This window comes from Pyrgilauda ruficollis, unplaced genomic scaffold (assembly GCF_017590135.1).
Source record: "Pyrgilauda ruficollis isolate IOZ18807 unplaced genomic scaffold, ASM1759013v1 scaffold91, whole genome shotgun sequence".
In the NCBI taxonomy this organism is placed as follows: domain Eukaryota; kingdom Metazoa; phylum Chordata; class Aves; order Passeriformes; family Passeridae; genus Pyrgilauda; species Pyrgilauda ruficollis.
Genome location: NW_024531155.1, coordinates 541,901 through 558,735, shown reverse-complemented (window position 1 = coordinate 558,735; position 16,835 = coordinate 541,901). Strand labels below are relative to the sequence as shown.

The window sequence follows — 16,835 nt, the reverse complement described above, 5'->3', positions numbered from 1 at the left end:
GGATGTGTCAGTCAAAATGGAGAGCTTTGTGTTTCAATATGTTGCAAGCTAGTACAAACATGAGATTAAAATGGAAATACCATTTTAACCTTAACTATAGTATTTACTACCACAAACACCACAATAAACAATTACTAAACTTCAGGAAGGATTTATTATTAACTTCTGTTTTTAATAGGAGCTTTATTCATGTTTAAAGCTATCTTTGAAAGATTTAAAATATTCATGCTAGACCATGATTCCCAAGAGGCAGAGCGCACTAGGAAACTTGTTTAAAATGCACATTTCCTGTAGAAAACCAGTACCATGTGGACTTTCAAGACAAACAAAAGAATGTCTACTTCTCTTCAATCAATCCATTTTTGTGCATTGATGTAAGCTTTGTGAAACTCAGATTCCTCTATTAATCATTTACAGACATTTTAGAGTAGTTTTTATAGCTCCACGAGGCCAACTCCTCATCCAGAAGTGATGTATTGGGGCTGTGACACAGACCTTTCGTGTGTTTTCTTGACCAACAGGCAATGCTCATGGAGCCTGGAACACTGGTAGGACACAAAGTTTTCCTTGTAAACATGGAATAGATTCACGTAGTACACATTTTGTTGTGCTGCCCAGCCAATGTGATTGCAGGCTGACTTGGAGGAATTTGCGATGGAAAAGATAATTGTCTCCATGTATTTGTAATTCTTTGCTCTGCAGAAGGAGCAGTAATTACATTTGCCCTCAGTACAAGCTCCTCAAATATGAGGGATATTGTTTTCCGGTTTTCTGCTGGCAAAAGCTTTGCTCCCAGAGGAGGAAATTCTGCCCCCAAGGAAAGTGCAGCTATGCAGGAGACTGCAGCCCCTTCTTAGGGAGGAGGCTAAGGAGGAGGAGGAAACAAGTTAATCAACACAACACAGTGTCCCAGACTGAGGTCGGATTGTGGCCTAGAAACCAGCAGCATAATCTAAACTAGCAAATTCTGTATGCAGCTGTGTTGGGGCAGAGGGGAAAAAAAATCAAAAGCATTCCCTTTTTCTTAGCAAATCAACTTCCTAATGTAACTGAAGTAGATTTTTAAAGTAACATTATTAAACACCAGTATATGAATTGTATCAACTTTTTCTCATCTTTCAAAGTATAGTGCTATTTGGTTTTAAATGTAAACATGATGTCAAAAGTTTGAGTTTTTGAAACAGGATCCAAAAAATCCTCAGGCATAAGAATTTTGACATTTGGTGTGGGAACTGTGATGTTACAAGAGCACATCCTCTAGGAACAAACAAGCTGGGGGAAAGAGTGACACATCCCTTTTATACTAATAACCTAGACACAGGAAGTGTTTGAAATGCTATATTTCAGCACATACTTTTGGCTGAGCATAAAAGTTAAAAACCAAGATACAGTATTTTCTGAAGTCTGAAAACATGATTCTCTACAGGAAAGAGCTATTTTAAATGTTTTCTCAAATGTAGTATTTCCCACAATACATAAATGTATTAACTCACAGCACTGCTTACATCACAGTTAATACTTAAAATTACACAGAGCAAAGTATTACTATTCTATCAATACCTCACAGTCCTGTCACAAAAGGCAAATGGTGGAAATGGCAGTCAAGGGGTTAAAAGTAACTGTACCACTGGAAGCCATCCCTAAGCTTTGCGCATATCAGACAAACACTTATGAAGTGGCTCCTATCTGCCCAGTACATAAGCAAACCAACTGCCAGCCTTTTCACTGATAACAAAAAGTGATTAAACTCACAAGACATTTTGAATTTTCCTTTTTTGGCATCAGGACAGAAGCTTTAGAGGTAAATGGCATTTCCTGAGACAGGCTTTTAGTAAGATTCGTTATCTCAGACTGACACTGTCTACATTTTGGCAGGTCTTTTTCATGCAGCTGCATTCCAGTTTTCATGAATGAATATAAATGTTCAGAAAGTACAACCAAAAAAAATTAATTCCTACCTGAGATAGACTGCAACAAAGGTACAGGCAGTCTACCTGTAAATGTTTACACTGCGACAATTCCTATTTTGATGTTGGTCAAAAAGAGATCAACAATAAGCAAACAGACAGATACCAGTGTACCAACTGTCATGCTTTTCCAAGGCCTTTCTGTGGTATTTTGCATTCAATCATAAGAAAATATCTGCTTCTTCTTTTCCTTATCTACAGTTTTACAAAGATGCAAAGGATTGGTGGCTGTTTGGTTTCTATTTCTGCATGCCGCTGGCATGTACTGCCATCTTTTATACGCTAATGACTTGTGAAATGTTAAACAGAAGAAACAGCAACTTGAGAATTGCTCTCAGTGAACACCTCAAGCAGGTAAATATATTAGAAACACCAATGCTTGAAAATATTGTTGTTCTCTCTATGGGTTACATTAGAAATATTTCAAAGTGTACCTGAATACAGTAAACTACAGAAGTAGAAAGTGAGCATGTGAGTTATTTATGATGTTAAGACATTCATTTAAACCTGGAACAAAAGACTAAATCATTGTATAAGGAGGCATTGAAGACAGTATACTCAGGAAGCCAACCCTTTTCCTTCTTTTCTTATGCTGACAGTTGTGCCCTCTTTCTCTTTAACCTCAAATCACTACTGGCTAAATGCTTTGAAATTTAACTACAAAGATTTGCCAAAAATGTTTCTTTTTCTATATAAAGATATGACTCCATGGATCCTCCCTCCTTTTGGCACTCTTTAATATGTAACCGTAGTTTCATATAAAAAGAAAATGGAGAATAACCTAGTTTAGAAAAGAGTGGATTTTACTTCTCAGGGTTATTGCACTGTCGCAGCACCACTGCTGTAGCTGCTTTGAAAAGAGCAACAGGAGAACAGAGTAAACAAACGATCACAGAACAAAGTTGCTCATGGAACCGTCAGGTCTCTGCTGGTTTGGCAGCACTGGCTGATGTTTAACACTTAACTGAACTTTAAAAAAGAGTCTGGAGCTTTTCCTCTGCATTAATATCAGCCCTTCAAATTCCACTCTTTTGACTTCCATGTTAACAGATGTGAATCCCTAAAGCAGTCCTCTCTGCATCACAGTGAGTTCTCACAGAGGTTCCTCCTCTGCTGGTTCATTCCAGATCAGGACTGACTGGAAAATCCTCCCCTTGTGCAGATTCTCCACTTTTTCCCTCATCAGGCCCTAGAACTGTAATACAGTGTCCTAGGGCCACACACAGGCTACTCCACCCAGTAGAACTAGAATGGTATGTACTAGGAGGTGGGGGAATCCACTGTCCCAAATTGCAGTGCCCATTAAGCTTCTCAGACTGGCTGCTGCAGGATAACTTTATGCCACAATTTAAAAATGTATATCTTTTAAACCCTCACCTTTTGCCTTCCTTCCTTCCTTCCTTCCTTCCTTCCTTCCTTCCTTCCCTCCTTCCTCCCTCCCTCCCTCCCTCCCTATATACTTGTCCACATTAATGTCTAGTCACAAATATTTTAATATTTTGATAAAAGCTGCTATTATAAAAAAGAGGAAACTATAACAGTAATATTCAAAGCCTAACAAGACTGTAATCACTATTTCACTTCAAGTTCTTTCATGGCAGAGCCTAGCAGTGCTTGTCACTGTTATATTACTGTGGAATCCTTACCCCTTCATATGCTTCTCTTTATCAAACCCATGCTTACCAAACACTGCTGGTATGCACTGTCAAAACTTCACTACAACATCTGTAACTCTCTAGAGCCACATTAAAAAACCCATTAAATTGCAATTATTTCCTAAGTATTACAAGATTAAGCTGTAATACCAACATTTCTGAAATGTTTGTAGAGGAACTATTTACCTGAGAACATCAAGATCTCATAGTAAGGATCACATAGCAAAATCAATATACTGGGCAGTATCCCTTTATAGAAAACTATATCAGAGAGAATCCTACAATATTCTAGCAGTACCAATACCTGTGTGCCCAGCTGCTCCAGCCTCAGTGATGAGCAGGTTCTGTTGAGGATGGCCAGGATCAAGAACATGACAAACCCCATAAAAAAAGAGTAGTACATCAGGTAGTCTAAAAGCTTCACTTTGGGAATCCTTTTATAATTTATCTATATTACTGACTTTGCTGCCAGCATTACTAACTACAATCACCTGCTAGTATGAATTGGGCACTCAGAATTGGGCATTCTTATCTCCTTTATCTAGCGCCGAGAAGTTGCCAAGACAGTTTTCTGTTTAGTCGTGATTTTTGCTCTTTGCTGGTTCCCTCTCCATCTGAGCCGGATTTTGAAGAAAATGGTATACAATGAAAAAGACCCCAGCAGATGTGAACTGCTCAGGTACTTCATTTTCTATGCCAATAGTTTGTACTGAAAAATATAATGCTGTATGCTTAAATTTCTATGAGGAATGTCACTGTGCAATGCAACTGTGATGTTCATTAATTTTAAGCTGCACTCATTTTCAGCGGTTTCAGTTTTAAAGGGATAGCATAATCTCAACAAATGTTGTTTGTCTTTATTTCAATCACTTTGGGTTTTTTGAATATCTGTGAGACAGGTTATTATAGACATGGCATGGTAGAAGATTAGATTGAGGGAATTAGGTAAGAGAGAATGAGTTTGTGTGACAGAAGAGGCTGTAACCACAAGGAAAACAAATGCTTCTGTAGCATATGAACTGTTTAAATGTTTGTCTTCCTCTTGCCTAGTTTCTTGCTGCCCTTGGATTACATCAGCATCAACCTGGCAACTATGAACTCTTGTATAAACCCCATAGCCCTGTATTTTGTGAGCAAGAAGTTTAAAAACTGTTTCCAGGTAAGCTTCTCTTGATAAGATTTTATGTCCAGTTAAATAACTGTATTGGACCACTTGGCTGTTATCTATTTTTAACGGCTGGGAGAAGAGGCATGCAAAGGAATGAAAGAATATAAATTGTTTGGTTTAGCAGCTAGCAGTTTAGTTCACATAGCACATGTACCAAGATGAAAGTGAAACTATCCACTTCATCTGAAATACTAAACCGATAAATAAGTTTGACATAGTCCTCATATGTGTAAACTGAGATAGACATGCTCTTGTAAATACTATTTATCTGCACGTGACATGCACATGAAATAGAATTTGCTTGATAAAAATTTTCCACTCTCGACGATACAAAGTTGCCTGTATTAAACAATCTCATTAATGACTAAAATTTTCAGGCTTGAATACCAAATCAGGCACCTGACTTGACTTTGGCAATCAAATATAAATTACGTCTTCTACCTGCATTTTCCAATTCCTACACATGCAAACATATTTTAAGGCTAAAATAATTTCCTTGTGACAATGTGCCTCTGCAGTCCCTGTCCACCTATTAATGGCAACAACAGGAAGCAAAAAAAAAAGAGAGTAAAGAAAGTAATGAAATGGAAGACTGAAATATCTGCAATGAAAAACAAAGGATGACAGGACTGTACCACTAAACTTTAAGTCTAAGAATAGGCAGAATCCAAACTACTGAGAAAAATGTGAAGAATTATTATACTTAGGGAATAACTGTTTGTCTGTAGCCTGCTCAGATTTACAAACTATTTTAAGGGAGCAATTTCACATGATAAGTAAGAAATCAGCTTCTATTCCTAAGTGTGCAAGATATTACACCTCATTATGTTCAGTGAACCTTTTCCAAAATAATTTTGTCTTTTTCTAAGATGTGAGAATAGACCTAAGTCACGGGCTGGGAAATTTTTCTTCTTTTCTCTTCCATGCTAAGCAGCATGCTGATCCCTAACTTTGTCAAGTACAATGATAAAGGGGTGGGGGGGAAAGCAGTCAAGCCAGCACCTAACAATATGTGTTGAATTCTCTAAGTTCTCAATCTATTTACCTTAGTGAAACAAATTTTCCTTTTCATACTGTGAAAGTTTTTTGCAAATAAGAGGCACAGACTGGGCCTAATTTTCTGCACTTGTGATGCTCAATCACAACAATCATTTATGTTCTAGAATAAAAATTGCCCTGAATATAGCTAGCACTCCCTTCAGCTAGAATCTGTTATCTGTAATTTCTGAATGAAAAATATGGCTGGCAATCTGCATAGAACTGAGAGATTTGTCTTAACTTTTTTTTTTTTTTTTTTTTTTAATTATTTATTTTCAGTCATGTCTTTGCTGTTGCTGCTCCCAGTCTAAGAGTTTGGTGACTTCAGTGCCCATGAATGGAACAAGCATTCAATGGAAAAACCAAGAACTAAACAATCACAATACAGACCGAAGCAGCCATAAAGACAGCATAAACTGAAAATTAAGGACATTCACACCATTTCAGAATGAAACAGAAAATTAAAAGTCACTACAAAGCTATTACAACAGGAAGCCCAGTGACTGTTCTGTAATGAATTCAGACATGCACCATTGTACCTAATTCTAGAGGTGACTGAGTAGATGGAGTGAGTGTAACTGTGATGTCCTGTGAACTGAGATCCACTGGATGGTAATTCTGCCTCTGAAAGGATATTGATGTGATTATGACACAAAAAACTGGCTTGAACTATGCATGTGGTTTTGCTGTTCTGAAACAGGCAGGAACTGTCCGGTGTCTGTGACTGGTACATTGAAATGTTCTTACCTGACTGTCACCTCAAATTAATCACTCTGGAACTCTTGAGAAGATATCAAAATGGAATATATCTGTGACTCTATTTTCTCTCTGCCCATTTGTCTTTTAAGTTCTATTTCTGTGGTGGATAAAGTCCACACAACAGTTTGTTTTGCATGTTGTTGTTGTTGCTGTTTTTCAGGTTTATGTTAGAAAATGTTTTGGTCCACACCAGAATTTTACCTGTTACAATGGATCGGGACATTAGCTGGGCAGTTCACATTTGTAGCACTTCAGTATTCAAATAGAGGAAGAGACCATTTAAACAGCATCAACATTTGGCACTTAAGCACAGATTAATACCAAAAAAAGAGGTATTAATAATACAGTACTATACTGTGTTATTTATTCTAATGCTCTGTAAAAAATAAACATCATCTGCATCAGCAAAAAGAATGGAAAATGCTCACAGATGGGCACCTTACAATGTGTTTTTATTAACCTGATGTTAATTCTTAAACTATATGAACCTTTTAATTATTTAGACTATAGCTGCATTAAGTCTAAGTTGAAATGAGGGTCAGTGGAACATAGTGAAACATTATTAAAGCTGTCCACAGCATTCTGAGAATATGGTTACTATCAGAGCAGCTATGCACTCTGTTTTCACATTGTGAACACGAGGTTATAGTCAGAGTGAATGTAGAAATGTAGAAGTCCATAAGAATTGGATGTGCAGAAGGATATTTTGTGCCTTATTTCTTACAGAGCTCTCTGTCTTACAAGACACTCAAAGATTTTAATGGGGTTTAATAGGTTATCAGCATTGTTAACCATACAAATACTATTAACAATATATAGAAGCTATTGCTTGCATATATGTAAACTGATGGTTTCCTTATTATTTCCATCCATTAAAGCTACATGGCAAGAGATTCCAGTTTGCCTATAAACATTTTTAATAGGTAGCCTTTCATTAAATGGTGGAACTCAATAGTGTGGTTTCATATATAATATGTCTCATGCACAAATCTTTAAGGCAATTTATAGCATCTTCTAGGCTAAGAAGCAGTAATCAAAATTCCACAAATTTTTAAACATCCGTTTCCTTTCCAGTGAAAGATAGAATCCTGCATAGTTTTCTTTAAGAGGTCAAAATGCTAGTGCCTACAGTGACTTCTGCTGCACAAGTTTCCCCAATGTTTACATTCACACAAATCTTCTGAAGTATATTTAAAAAAAGGTCCTTTAAATTGGTTGGTTTGTGTATTTTTTGTGTGCTTTTGTCTCTGTGACATATATGCTTGTATAAATACATATAAATCTATGTTCATATGTTATAAACCTAAATACAGTCTTCTGACAGTGCTCTGAGGTAGAGCCTAAGAGCATGGTATGGAATGAGACTTGGCTGAATTTTACTCAGAACATTTCATCCTCAAACTGTATCAGAAATCATAGTAAATTAGTGACAATGCTCTACTTTGAGAAAATTGAGTTACTGAGTCTCTACATCCTGAAATCTTCCCTGCTGCTTTGACTGAATGTATTGAGGAGATTATAAAGGTAAACAGAAAAAAGACGTGAGGAATGGATTTAAGCTGTAAATTGCTCCTCCTTTTTTTCAAGGCAGGAGAAAGCTTTGTGTGCATTCCCCTTTTCTGACATTTTACCTGATAGCTAGATGAACAAAAAAATTTTATACACTTGCAAACCAGTAATGTGATTGCCAAGAGACAATGCTTCTACCTGCCTACAAAAGACAGTAAGTAATCAAGACAATCTAGGTCAGTTTAGGGTTCTTAACTTCTACCAAAAAATCCCCATCTACCTGCAAAAGTTTCAGACTGTGAAATGGGTCACTTCCATGCTTTTACAAGCACCGATGCAAACCATGAGTCATGAAAATTTAATTTTTTTCCTTCCAGGACAGACATTTCCAACATCTATTGCCTTCAGCCCAAGAGCTGGCTCTGTTTTGTGGCAGAGATACATGACACACAAAGCATCCTTTAAACCACCTCAGTCTAGATGGAAAAACTATCTTCCTACTCCTCATAATGCTGACTGACCTTAGCAGCAGCATTAAAAAATACAAAACTTTTTAACTAATGAAAAGAAGAGGGTAAATTATCTAACAGAAGTGAGAGGTACTTTTAAAAACCCTTTAGAATTATTTTAGTTCGGGATCAGAGCCTGCAAAAACTAACTGGTGACCCTCATTCCAGTTCTCCAGCCTGTGGAAGGACAGAGAGAGTTTAAATAACAGTGACACGTGAGGTCCTGGGAGATCTCATACTCTTTTTTGCCATGTTTGCATTTTTGTATTTTTACTGGTGGCTGCTGCTCCCACTCACAAACCAGTTGTAAGAACAAAGGGTGTTGTGATGTGGCAGCTGCAATGAAGGGGGAGGGAATGCTTCTGAAAAAGTTCCCAAGGTACTTTTTTAATTCTCTCTTCTTCTTCACACTGAGAATGGTAAATATTTCTCCTGGTACAGTATCTACCCTCAATTCTGAAAAAGCTGATTTTCAGAAAGAACCAACAAAAGTATTCAACAATTCTGGTGTCACACAGAAGCTGCTTTTTCTTTTACATCAGTACAACTTTCCACAAGTATCCTTCCATTCTCTTCTTATTTTATAGACATTTTTGATCCTGCTGTTTGCATCAATCTCAATTGAACTAAGCCTAGCTTTTGTCTGCAGACAAAACAGGGTCTATTCCACAAGCTTCAGATTAACTTCATGAACTTTTTGTCTGTTCATCATAATAAAAATCCATTTAACTGTCACATTCATCTTTTTTTTTTTCAGACCTCAGAATTCCCAACTTTTGTCAGACCACTCAATGTAAAATTTCATTGACAGTCTCACTTCTTAACTTAGTTTTAGAATACAGCTGTTCTCTTTGTTTTCAATATGCATTTTTTTTCAAACTCCCTCACTAAACATTTCCTCTTTGGTATATTTTATATTTATTTACTTCAAGGAAACAACATACATGGGTTTTCACTCATATCTATGTCTGTATTTATTTATTTACATATGAAACTCTATGCTTCAGAACTGATCTAGCCAGCTCCTATGCATTAAAAAAAGTACATAATGAATCTCACCTGACAAAACCATAAGCTTGGTTCTAAGAAAAGATACTTATGCTACCCTTAAATCTGAACATGATTCTTTTTGATTTTAATACAGTCAGTTTCAGGTGTTTACCTGTCTGTCCCTCCATCCTTCCAAACCAACTATCAACCCCCTGTCCAATTTCAATACATTTTACAGAACAGGGTTATCATCCTAATGAAGCTATAGAGAATTTAACAGGACTGCAGGATGGCAGGAAGAACAAAATTCTACTCATGCTTTATGCAGAAAATTTCTGAAATATAGTTTGTGCATAACAATAAATTCACTTGATAGAAAGATGTCATAAACATTATAGATGCGGGCTCCTGAACACCAACGCCAGCCCTTTTCCCTGGGAAACAAAACTCACCAGCCTGGGTTCCTGATGTCAATTGGCAGGAGGCTCTGGGCACTGTCAAAACAGTCCAAGTTGGCGGTGGTGGCACCTTGAGCCTGGAAGGCATACTGTGATGTGCAGAATTTCAGCAGGAAGACTGCCACTCCCGGCCAGAGGCCACTGAACACCAATGATATCCCTTTTCCCTGGGAAACAAAAAAGCCTTGATGAGAGCATGCAACTTGTAATACATCTGAGTATCACACCACTACCCATATATTCTTGGAAGCCAGTATTTGTAAGTTCCCTTGCTCGTGGAATTACTTGCTGCTTCTTTTTATTTTATATTTTATTTTTATATGCCTCTCTTCCATCATTTACATACTTACTGCAATCTTGTTACTACATAATTTGATTCTGTGAAGCCTTATGGGTTTCAGTGTTCGAGAAGTCATGGTACAAATTCAAATTCTGCTGCATTTGTATGAACAGATGCCTGCTCAAAGGTCCCTGAGGCAAAGCACACATTTTCACTAGAAGAAACACCGGGACAGCATGCTAACATTGCCTTGCAAAGTTTCTTCCACACAATCAATGCTCCAAAGTATTGGCTCAGCAAAGTATTCCTAATTTACACTCCTCACTCCTTCAAAGACTAAATAAAGTCAATTCTCCAAAATCAGAGTAAAAGAAGACACATAAAATTTTACAGAAACAGCTCTCAAGTTGCATAGTAAAGAAAAAGAAATGTAGGTCATCTCTAGTTTCTCTTAAGGAAGATGAAATTAATTGACCTCTACTATCTTGTCTAGAATCCCTTTTCCCCTGTACAAACACCACTGCTTCTGAACGGAGCTGTCACTTGAGTCACAGCCTTGCAGTCCTGTTAGTTACAGTAGCTTATTATTACAACAATAAAGCTCAACAATGTAAGTTTTACCAGGAAAAAACCCAAACCCAATCAGAACTTCAGAAGCACTCTGTCCACATTTCTGAGAGTAACTGAGTGTCTGCCAGCTGCTCTGAAATCAATGATTTGGTGCATCTCAGAATAAGGCCTTTACTTCAATCTCACTGTCTTAGCCCTTGGGAGCAAAAAGATTGAGAAGTTACTGAATTAAGCATCCAGAACAATTAATGAGAAGCACTTCCAAGCTCTCCAAGAGAAGATACCTCCTACTACATGTTTTAAACAGAGGGGAAGATTGGAAATCCATCATTAACTACTGTGCCATCCTGTAGCCACCCTTCATATTTATTGAAGCATCTGTGTCAAAAAGGTTTTTTTTGTCTTTTCCCCTCTAAAATTGTTGTACAGTGGTCTCTTTGGTATTGCCTCTGAATAAAGTATATATTTAGATTAGCTTTCTTTCCAATATATACACAGTGTTAACAAAGCATTCATCTCCAGATATATATACCCAGTATATTCCAATATGGAAGAACAATTAAACCAAACTACCAGCAAATTAGGAGAGTACTCTTGGGACAAATTACTACAGCTCAGTACTACTAGTGGAAAATACATAGATTTTTTTAATAGATAAAGAAGAAACCATACCACTTTTGGAAATTCAGGAAAGAGCAGGTGTTAACAAGAATAATGAGAAACTCCACATTCATGAGCTGGAATAAAATACTGTAAGAGCAATAAATCTTCATGCTCCATTATATAAAATACATGTAAATTCTGGGGATTAGGAAGACATAACTCTCTAATGCAAGATTCTTTGATTTCCCTGCAATGTTTCTCTAAAGTATTAGTTTCAAGACACATCTCATACTCAGAGATAATTGTGAAGAAAGGGAGATGCTTACTGAGTTTGCATTCTTGAACTGCAAAAAAATCTTTGGCTAATATTTTTCATAATATCCAGCATGTTCTGGTTTTCCAGTACCACAAATGAACTGCAACAACAGCAATACCAAGGACTACTCCAAAATCAAGGAATCCAGTGTTGAATTTAGTTCCTTTTAATGATCATTTGTATATATATGTACATACATATCATTTGAGAATTTGCTTGGCAGAACCTTAAACAATGGTTGTTCTTCCATACAAAGTCCATTATTAATATTACCGCCCCCCAACCAAATCTTCTTTTCCATTTACTTTAGCAGTATAAGACCTCAATCAAAATTAAAACTAGACAATAAAGTAATGGCAAGTTTCAAGCAGTAACTTGGGATAAAAAGCTGAACCTACTAACTTCAGTAGGACTGGGATTTCAGTCAGAATTTGTGATGGAGCCCATTGCAATGGTAACTGTGGCAACATGACTAGAGCCCACTACAGCTAAGCAGGAAAGAAGTAAAAGATTCTGTGGGGCTTGGATGAATAATTATGAAATTATCATCTCATATGCTCTGGTCAGGAAGTCTCAAACAAAGAAACCTCAGCACACTTTGTTTCCCACAAAGTCAATTTAATAAATGAAGTCAGAGGTAACAACGTTCTCCCCTCACAGTACTCCACCAACAGACACAGAATAGAAGAAAAGGAATATTGTCTACTTGCAAGGAGCAATCCTCATGTAGAATATTGATATTCTGAAAATTCAGAGTATTGTTCTGAGCCTCTCCTTCCTCCAAGATATGACTATTATTTAAACCAGTTATTGCACAGATATCAATGGAATAATCTATGCCAATGTTCTTATTGCTGAGTCCTCCTCCCTGTCCAGGCAAATATTGGGAAAGTACCATTGGCTGGAATATCCTCACACTATGTATCCCTGACATGCCTGCTGCAATTATGCAGATCAGTTTTACTGAACCAATTCTGGCCTACACTGAAATCAATGTGGACATATTATAGCACGAGCACATATGTCTCAAAAATGTAGTGATCCTGTGTCAGAGAAACCATGGATCAATATTTTTTACTGCAGGGGATGTAGCATGCTGTATTCCTGAAGAATTCTATATGTACAAAAATATCTCTGTGGGAGCTTACACTGCTGAGTCAAACTGAAAACCCTTACAATTCTCCTGATATGCAGGCCTTTGGGATCGGCCTCTTTTCAGAAAATATCATGTCCTGATTACATATTTAGCTGTTCTAGGGATGTATTTTCTAAGCTTTGGGAAAACAGAGTGCTCTAACCAAACACTGTATGAGAACTCTCATGTATAGCCATTTCCACTTTGCAGTTTTTTTGCCACGGGGATGAGATTTCATAAACATTGCTCTGTATGCAAAAAAAACAATCAAGTAAAATAATATGGAAAATGTACTACATGAAAAATAATTAGATGTCACAAGAAAAGGAGCGCTCTCAAACTAAGCCAACCTGACACACTTCTTGTGAAGGTCCACTTGGTAATAATAGATTATTTTTTTCCATGTTTCCATTTTTTCCATGAGTCTCAAAACTGAACACAGACACCTAATTTAAAATACTGCTTATGTCTTAGTTCAAGTGAGGCTACTTTGACTAGCCATGGTACCCACCGAACTGGTTAACAGTTCCAGATGTGTTAGCAACAATTTGTTACAGTGGGTGCCAAGATGGAAAATGCAAAGGAGTGACCAATCCAAATAAACAAACAATACAACTCAAGAACAATTTTGAGCTCACCAGGGAGATGAAAATCTATTCCAAATGCTGCTTTAACTGCCTGTTGTACAAATACTTTAATAATTTTTTTTTTCAAAACTATGCTCTGCAAGCCCAGGGCAACATAGGCTGCATAACAACTTTAAGGAACATTAAAAATGCAACTTTATAATGTTTAGTCCTACAAGTTTGGTGAGCAGTAATCTGTAAGACATTTTCAGTGTTAACTAATTTTCCTTATCCAAACTACAGAACCCTGAGAACTCTGCAAATTCAAAGTTAAGAGAAACCTTTTCTAAATAATATAATGCATAAGTTAAAGAAATTGGAAATTGAAAATTCCAATTTCTATTACTTGGTACCTACTGTTTGCCCTTGAAATATTTTTTGTTACCTTGTCACTCTCTCTGAGATCCTTTCTTATTGTTGACTTATCATTGCCAATAAGCAGGATGAATTAACTTGTGTTCAACCCTTGACTGCTTCCACTTCTTCAGATTTTAGTGTTACCCATGCCTAAAACTAGCCTTAAGTATTACTGCCTTATAACAAAAGTTCCTATATGAACATACTTTGAATTGTTCAGGTAATTTCTGATGGTGAAATTATCAAAATGAGACAGTTTTAGTGCAAGTGATTATAGGAAACAGCGAGAAATTAACAAGGGAAAACCAATTAAAGATTGTATGGTTAAGCTGATGGGGGCTCCTGGGATGAGTGAAGAGATGAGAATTCTGACTCCATGTTTCAGAAGGCTGATTTATTATATTATGATATATATTATATTGAAATGCTATACTAAAAACTATACTAAAAGAACAGAGAGAAAAGATCCATCAGAAGGCTGGAAAGGACAGAAGAGGAATGATAACAAAAGCTTGTGACTCTCAGAGAGTCCGAGCCAGCTGACTGTGATTGGCCATTAATTAGAAACAACCAACATGCCCCAATCACAGATGCACCTGTTGCATTCCACAGCAGCAGTTAATTGTTTACATTTCTTTTCTGAGGCTTCTCAGCTAGAATAGGAGAAAAATCCTAGCAAAGGATTTTCATAAAAATATCATGGCTACAAGATTGCATTGAAATGAGTTTTCTACCTTTAGGAATAGTTTTCTACCAATTTGCCATGACTGTTCTCTCAAAGATTCTTCAGAATCATAATCAATAAAGGAAGAAAAAGATTTTATGCAGCCTTTACACTAAACTAAGAATAATAAACAGCATTTTAAACTTTTAGATGCACATAGTATAGAAGATTTTGATGCCTAATTTGCAATAGATTTGTTTCAGAGCTGTCTTACTACAGATAGAAAGAGATACAGCCAAAGTAATTTTAATCTAGATTCAGTATTTTTAATTCCAGTATGCAGACACAAAGCTTGGCCTAGACAACCCAAATTTGCTCAGCAGCACAGCAAACATTAGGGCATGCAGCTGTAATTCATGCTTACAGGTTCCCAAATGAATTAATTCAGAAATAGATCAAGTGTAGCTTTGGCAATCATGATTTGCATTATGAATTTTAAGAAAAAAACAAAGTTCCAGAACACAAAGCCTCTTCAGCACTCCAATTAAAAAATGTATCCTTTAGGAAGAATCTAACACAAACTAGCTTTTTGTCCCAAAACTGCATACTTACAAGAAACGGAAGGAAAACCCAAATCTAAACCATTAGTTTTTATCTGTGGAGTGGAAGGAGTGTTGAATTAGAAATTTCACTAATATAAACACTGCTTAAAAAAGCCCTTTCAAGTCAAATTTGAAGTGTATTAATAAAGAAATGTGTGAGATTTAACAGTATAGGAGTTTACAGGTGTTTCTTTATTGTTCATGATCCAGAATAGCTGGAGAATTTATGTTTTAGGACAATCAGTCTGACACCTTTGAAGAATTAAAAAAAAAAAACCAAACCCAAAGGGATATAGAAGATAAAGGATTTGCTATAAACAAATAAATCAATTTAATTTTATAATAACATAATGGAACAGATTAAAGCTTAAAAAAGATAAATATAGACAGAAGATAAATGGCATCAATTTGTAGAAAATGATAAGAATGCATCTAAAAAAGATAATCAGAAGCTACTCTCTAATGGGAACATGGAATCATGGAAACAGACCTCCAGGTGACTCTGATCACCAAGTAAGTGATGTGTTTGCAATTGAAATATGGCATCAAGAAAGATAAGAGGTTTGGGATTAATACATGGAGATATTAATTGTTACAAGGCAAGGATTTAATTTGTGACTGTAGTGTGATTATATGTGAAATAATTGCATTAGACTGCACAACTGTGATTTAAAACATACTGTTTTGCATACAGTTTAGGGAGTGAACAAGCCTATTTCTTGAGAAGCCCTTCAACAGTAAAAGTAATTGTTTAGGAAATCATACAGGAAAAAATTAATGCTATAAAAATAGATTCGTTTAAAACACTCCAGGTTAAATTAACACATTCCTGACCACCTCTGTTTTGTACATGCATGAGCTGTCTCTGTGCTAATGATGAAAAGGATCTAAAAACCTAAAGCAGGTATTCTGAGTCAGACCTTCCTGTCACCCCTGAGGATCCAAAACAGGTGCCTAGAGAAGGGTGTAAGGACAGTGTAAGACACAACAACATTTCCCTGGCAGAGTGCCAAGCCTTCACCAAACTGAGGTGACAATTAGTATATTTTGGCTAAATTATGGGTATTCCTCCATGAATTTATGTTTTGGGGCTAAGTAATTATGTTCTCTTCACTTCAGCAAAGCTCACACTGAAATGGAATTAACTGCTGCTTTACAGGCTAAACTGTATTATTGGAGGTCAGTGGAAGCTTTGCCTGAGTGAACAGGGTAAGGACCAGAAAATTACAAGGTGAGTCAATGTCTTCTTTCAGATATTGCCAGAGTGTCTTTCAGAACTGAATTAGCCATTTGACTATTTTTTTTTCTGAATTATGTGCAAGCAACTTCCAGCCAAGTCCACAGGAGTGCTCACATGCACCTGGGAATGCTGGCTCAGAAAACAGGACCAAGCTCGTGATAATGATCCCCTGCTGCATAAATGATCGATGTGTATTGATGTATAAACACTCTATAAATTAACTGAAACAATCAGGTTCAGTGTTCTTGCCCACAACTGGAGTAGCAGCTGTAGCACTGACTGGGAGTCTGAGGTGACTAATGGGAATATTTTTGCTGTAGTTCTTTCTTTGTCACCTCCTGTAAATTTCTTCTTCTGTGTCTAAACACTTTGTGGAAGTTGGAAGTATT

At 36.6% G+C, this 16,835-nt stretch overlaps 1 protein-coding gene across 2 annotated transcripts in view; it reads left to right on the top strand.

The window, feature by feature from the left end:
• EDNRA (endothelin receptor type A) overlaps positions 1–7,941 on the top strand; it is a 32,873-nt gene extending 24,932 nt beyond the window's left edge. For both annotated transcript variants that reach the window (XM_041489232.1, XM_041489231.1), the window contains exons 5-8: positions 2,169–2,321; positions 4,168–4,301; positions 4,673–4,781; positions 6,108–7,941. In XM_041489232.1, the coding sequence (XP_041345166.1) occupies positions 2,169–2,321; positions 4,168–4,301; positions 4,673–4,781; positions 6,108–6,248 (537 nt within the window). In that variant the 3' untranslated portion in view covers positions 6,249–7,941. The remainder of the gene's footprint in view (positions 1–2,168; positions 2,322–4,167; positions 4,302–4,672; positions 4,782–6,107) is intronic.
• The last annotated feature ends 8,894 nt before the right edge of the window (positions 7,942–16,835 follow it).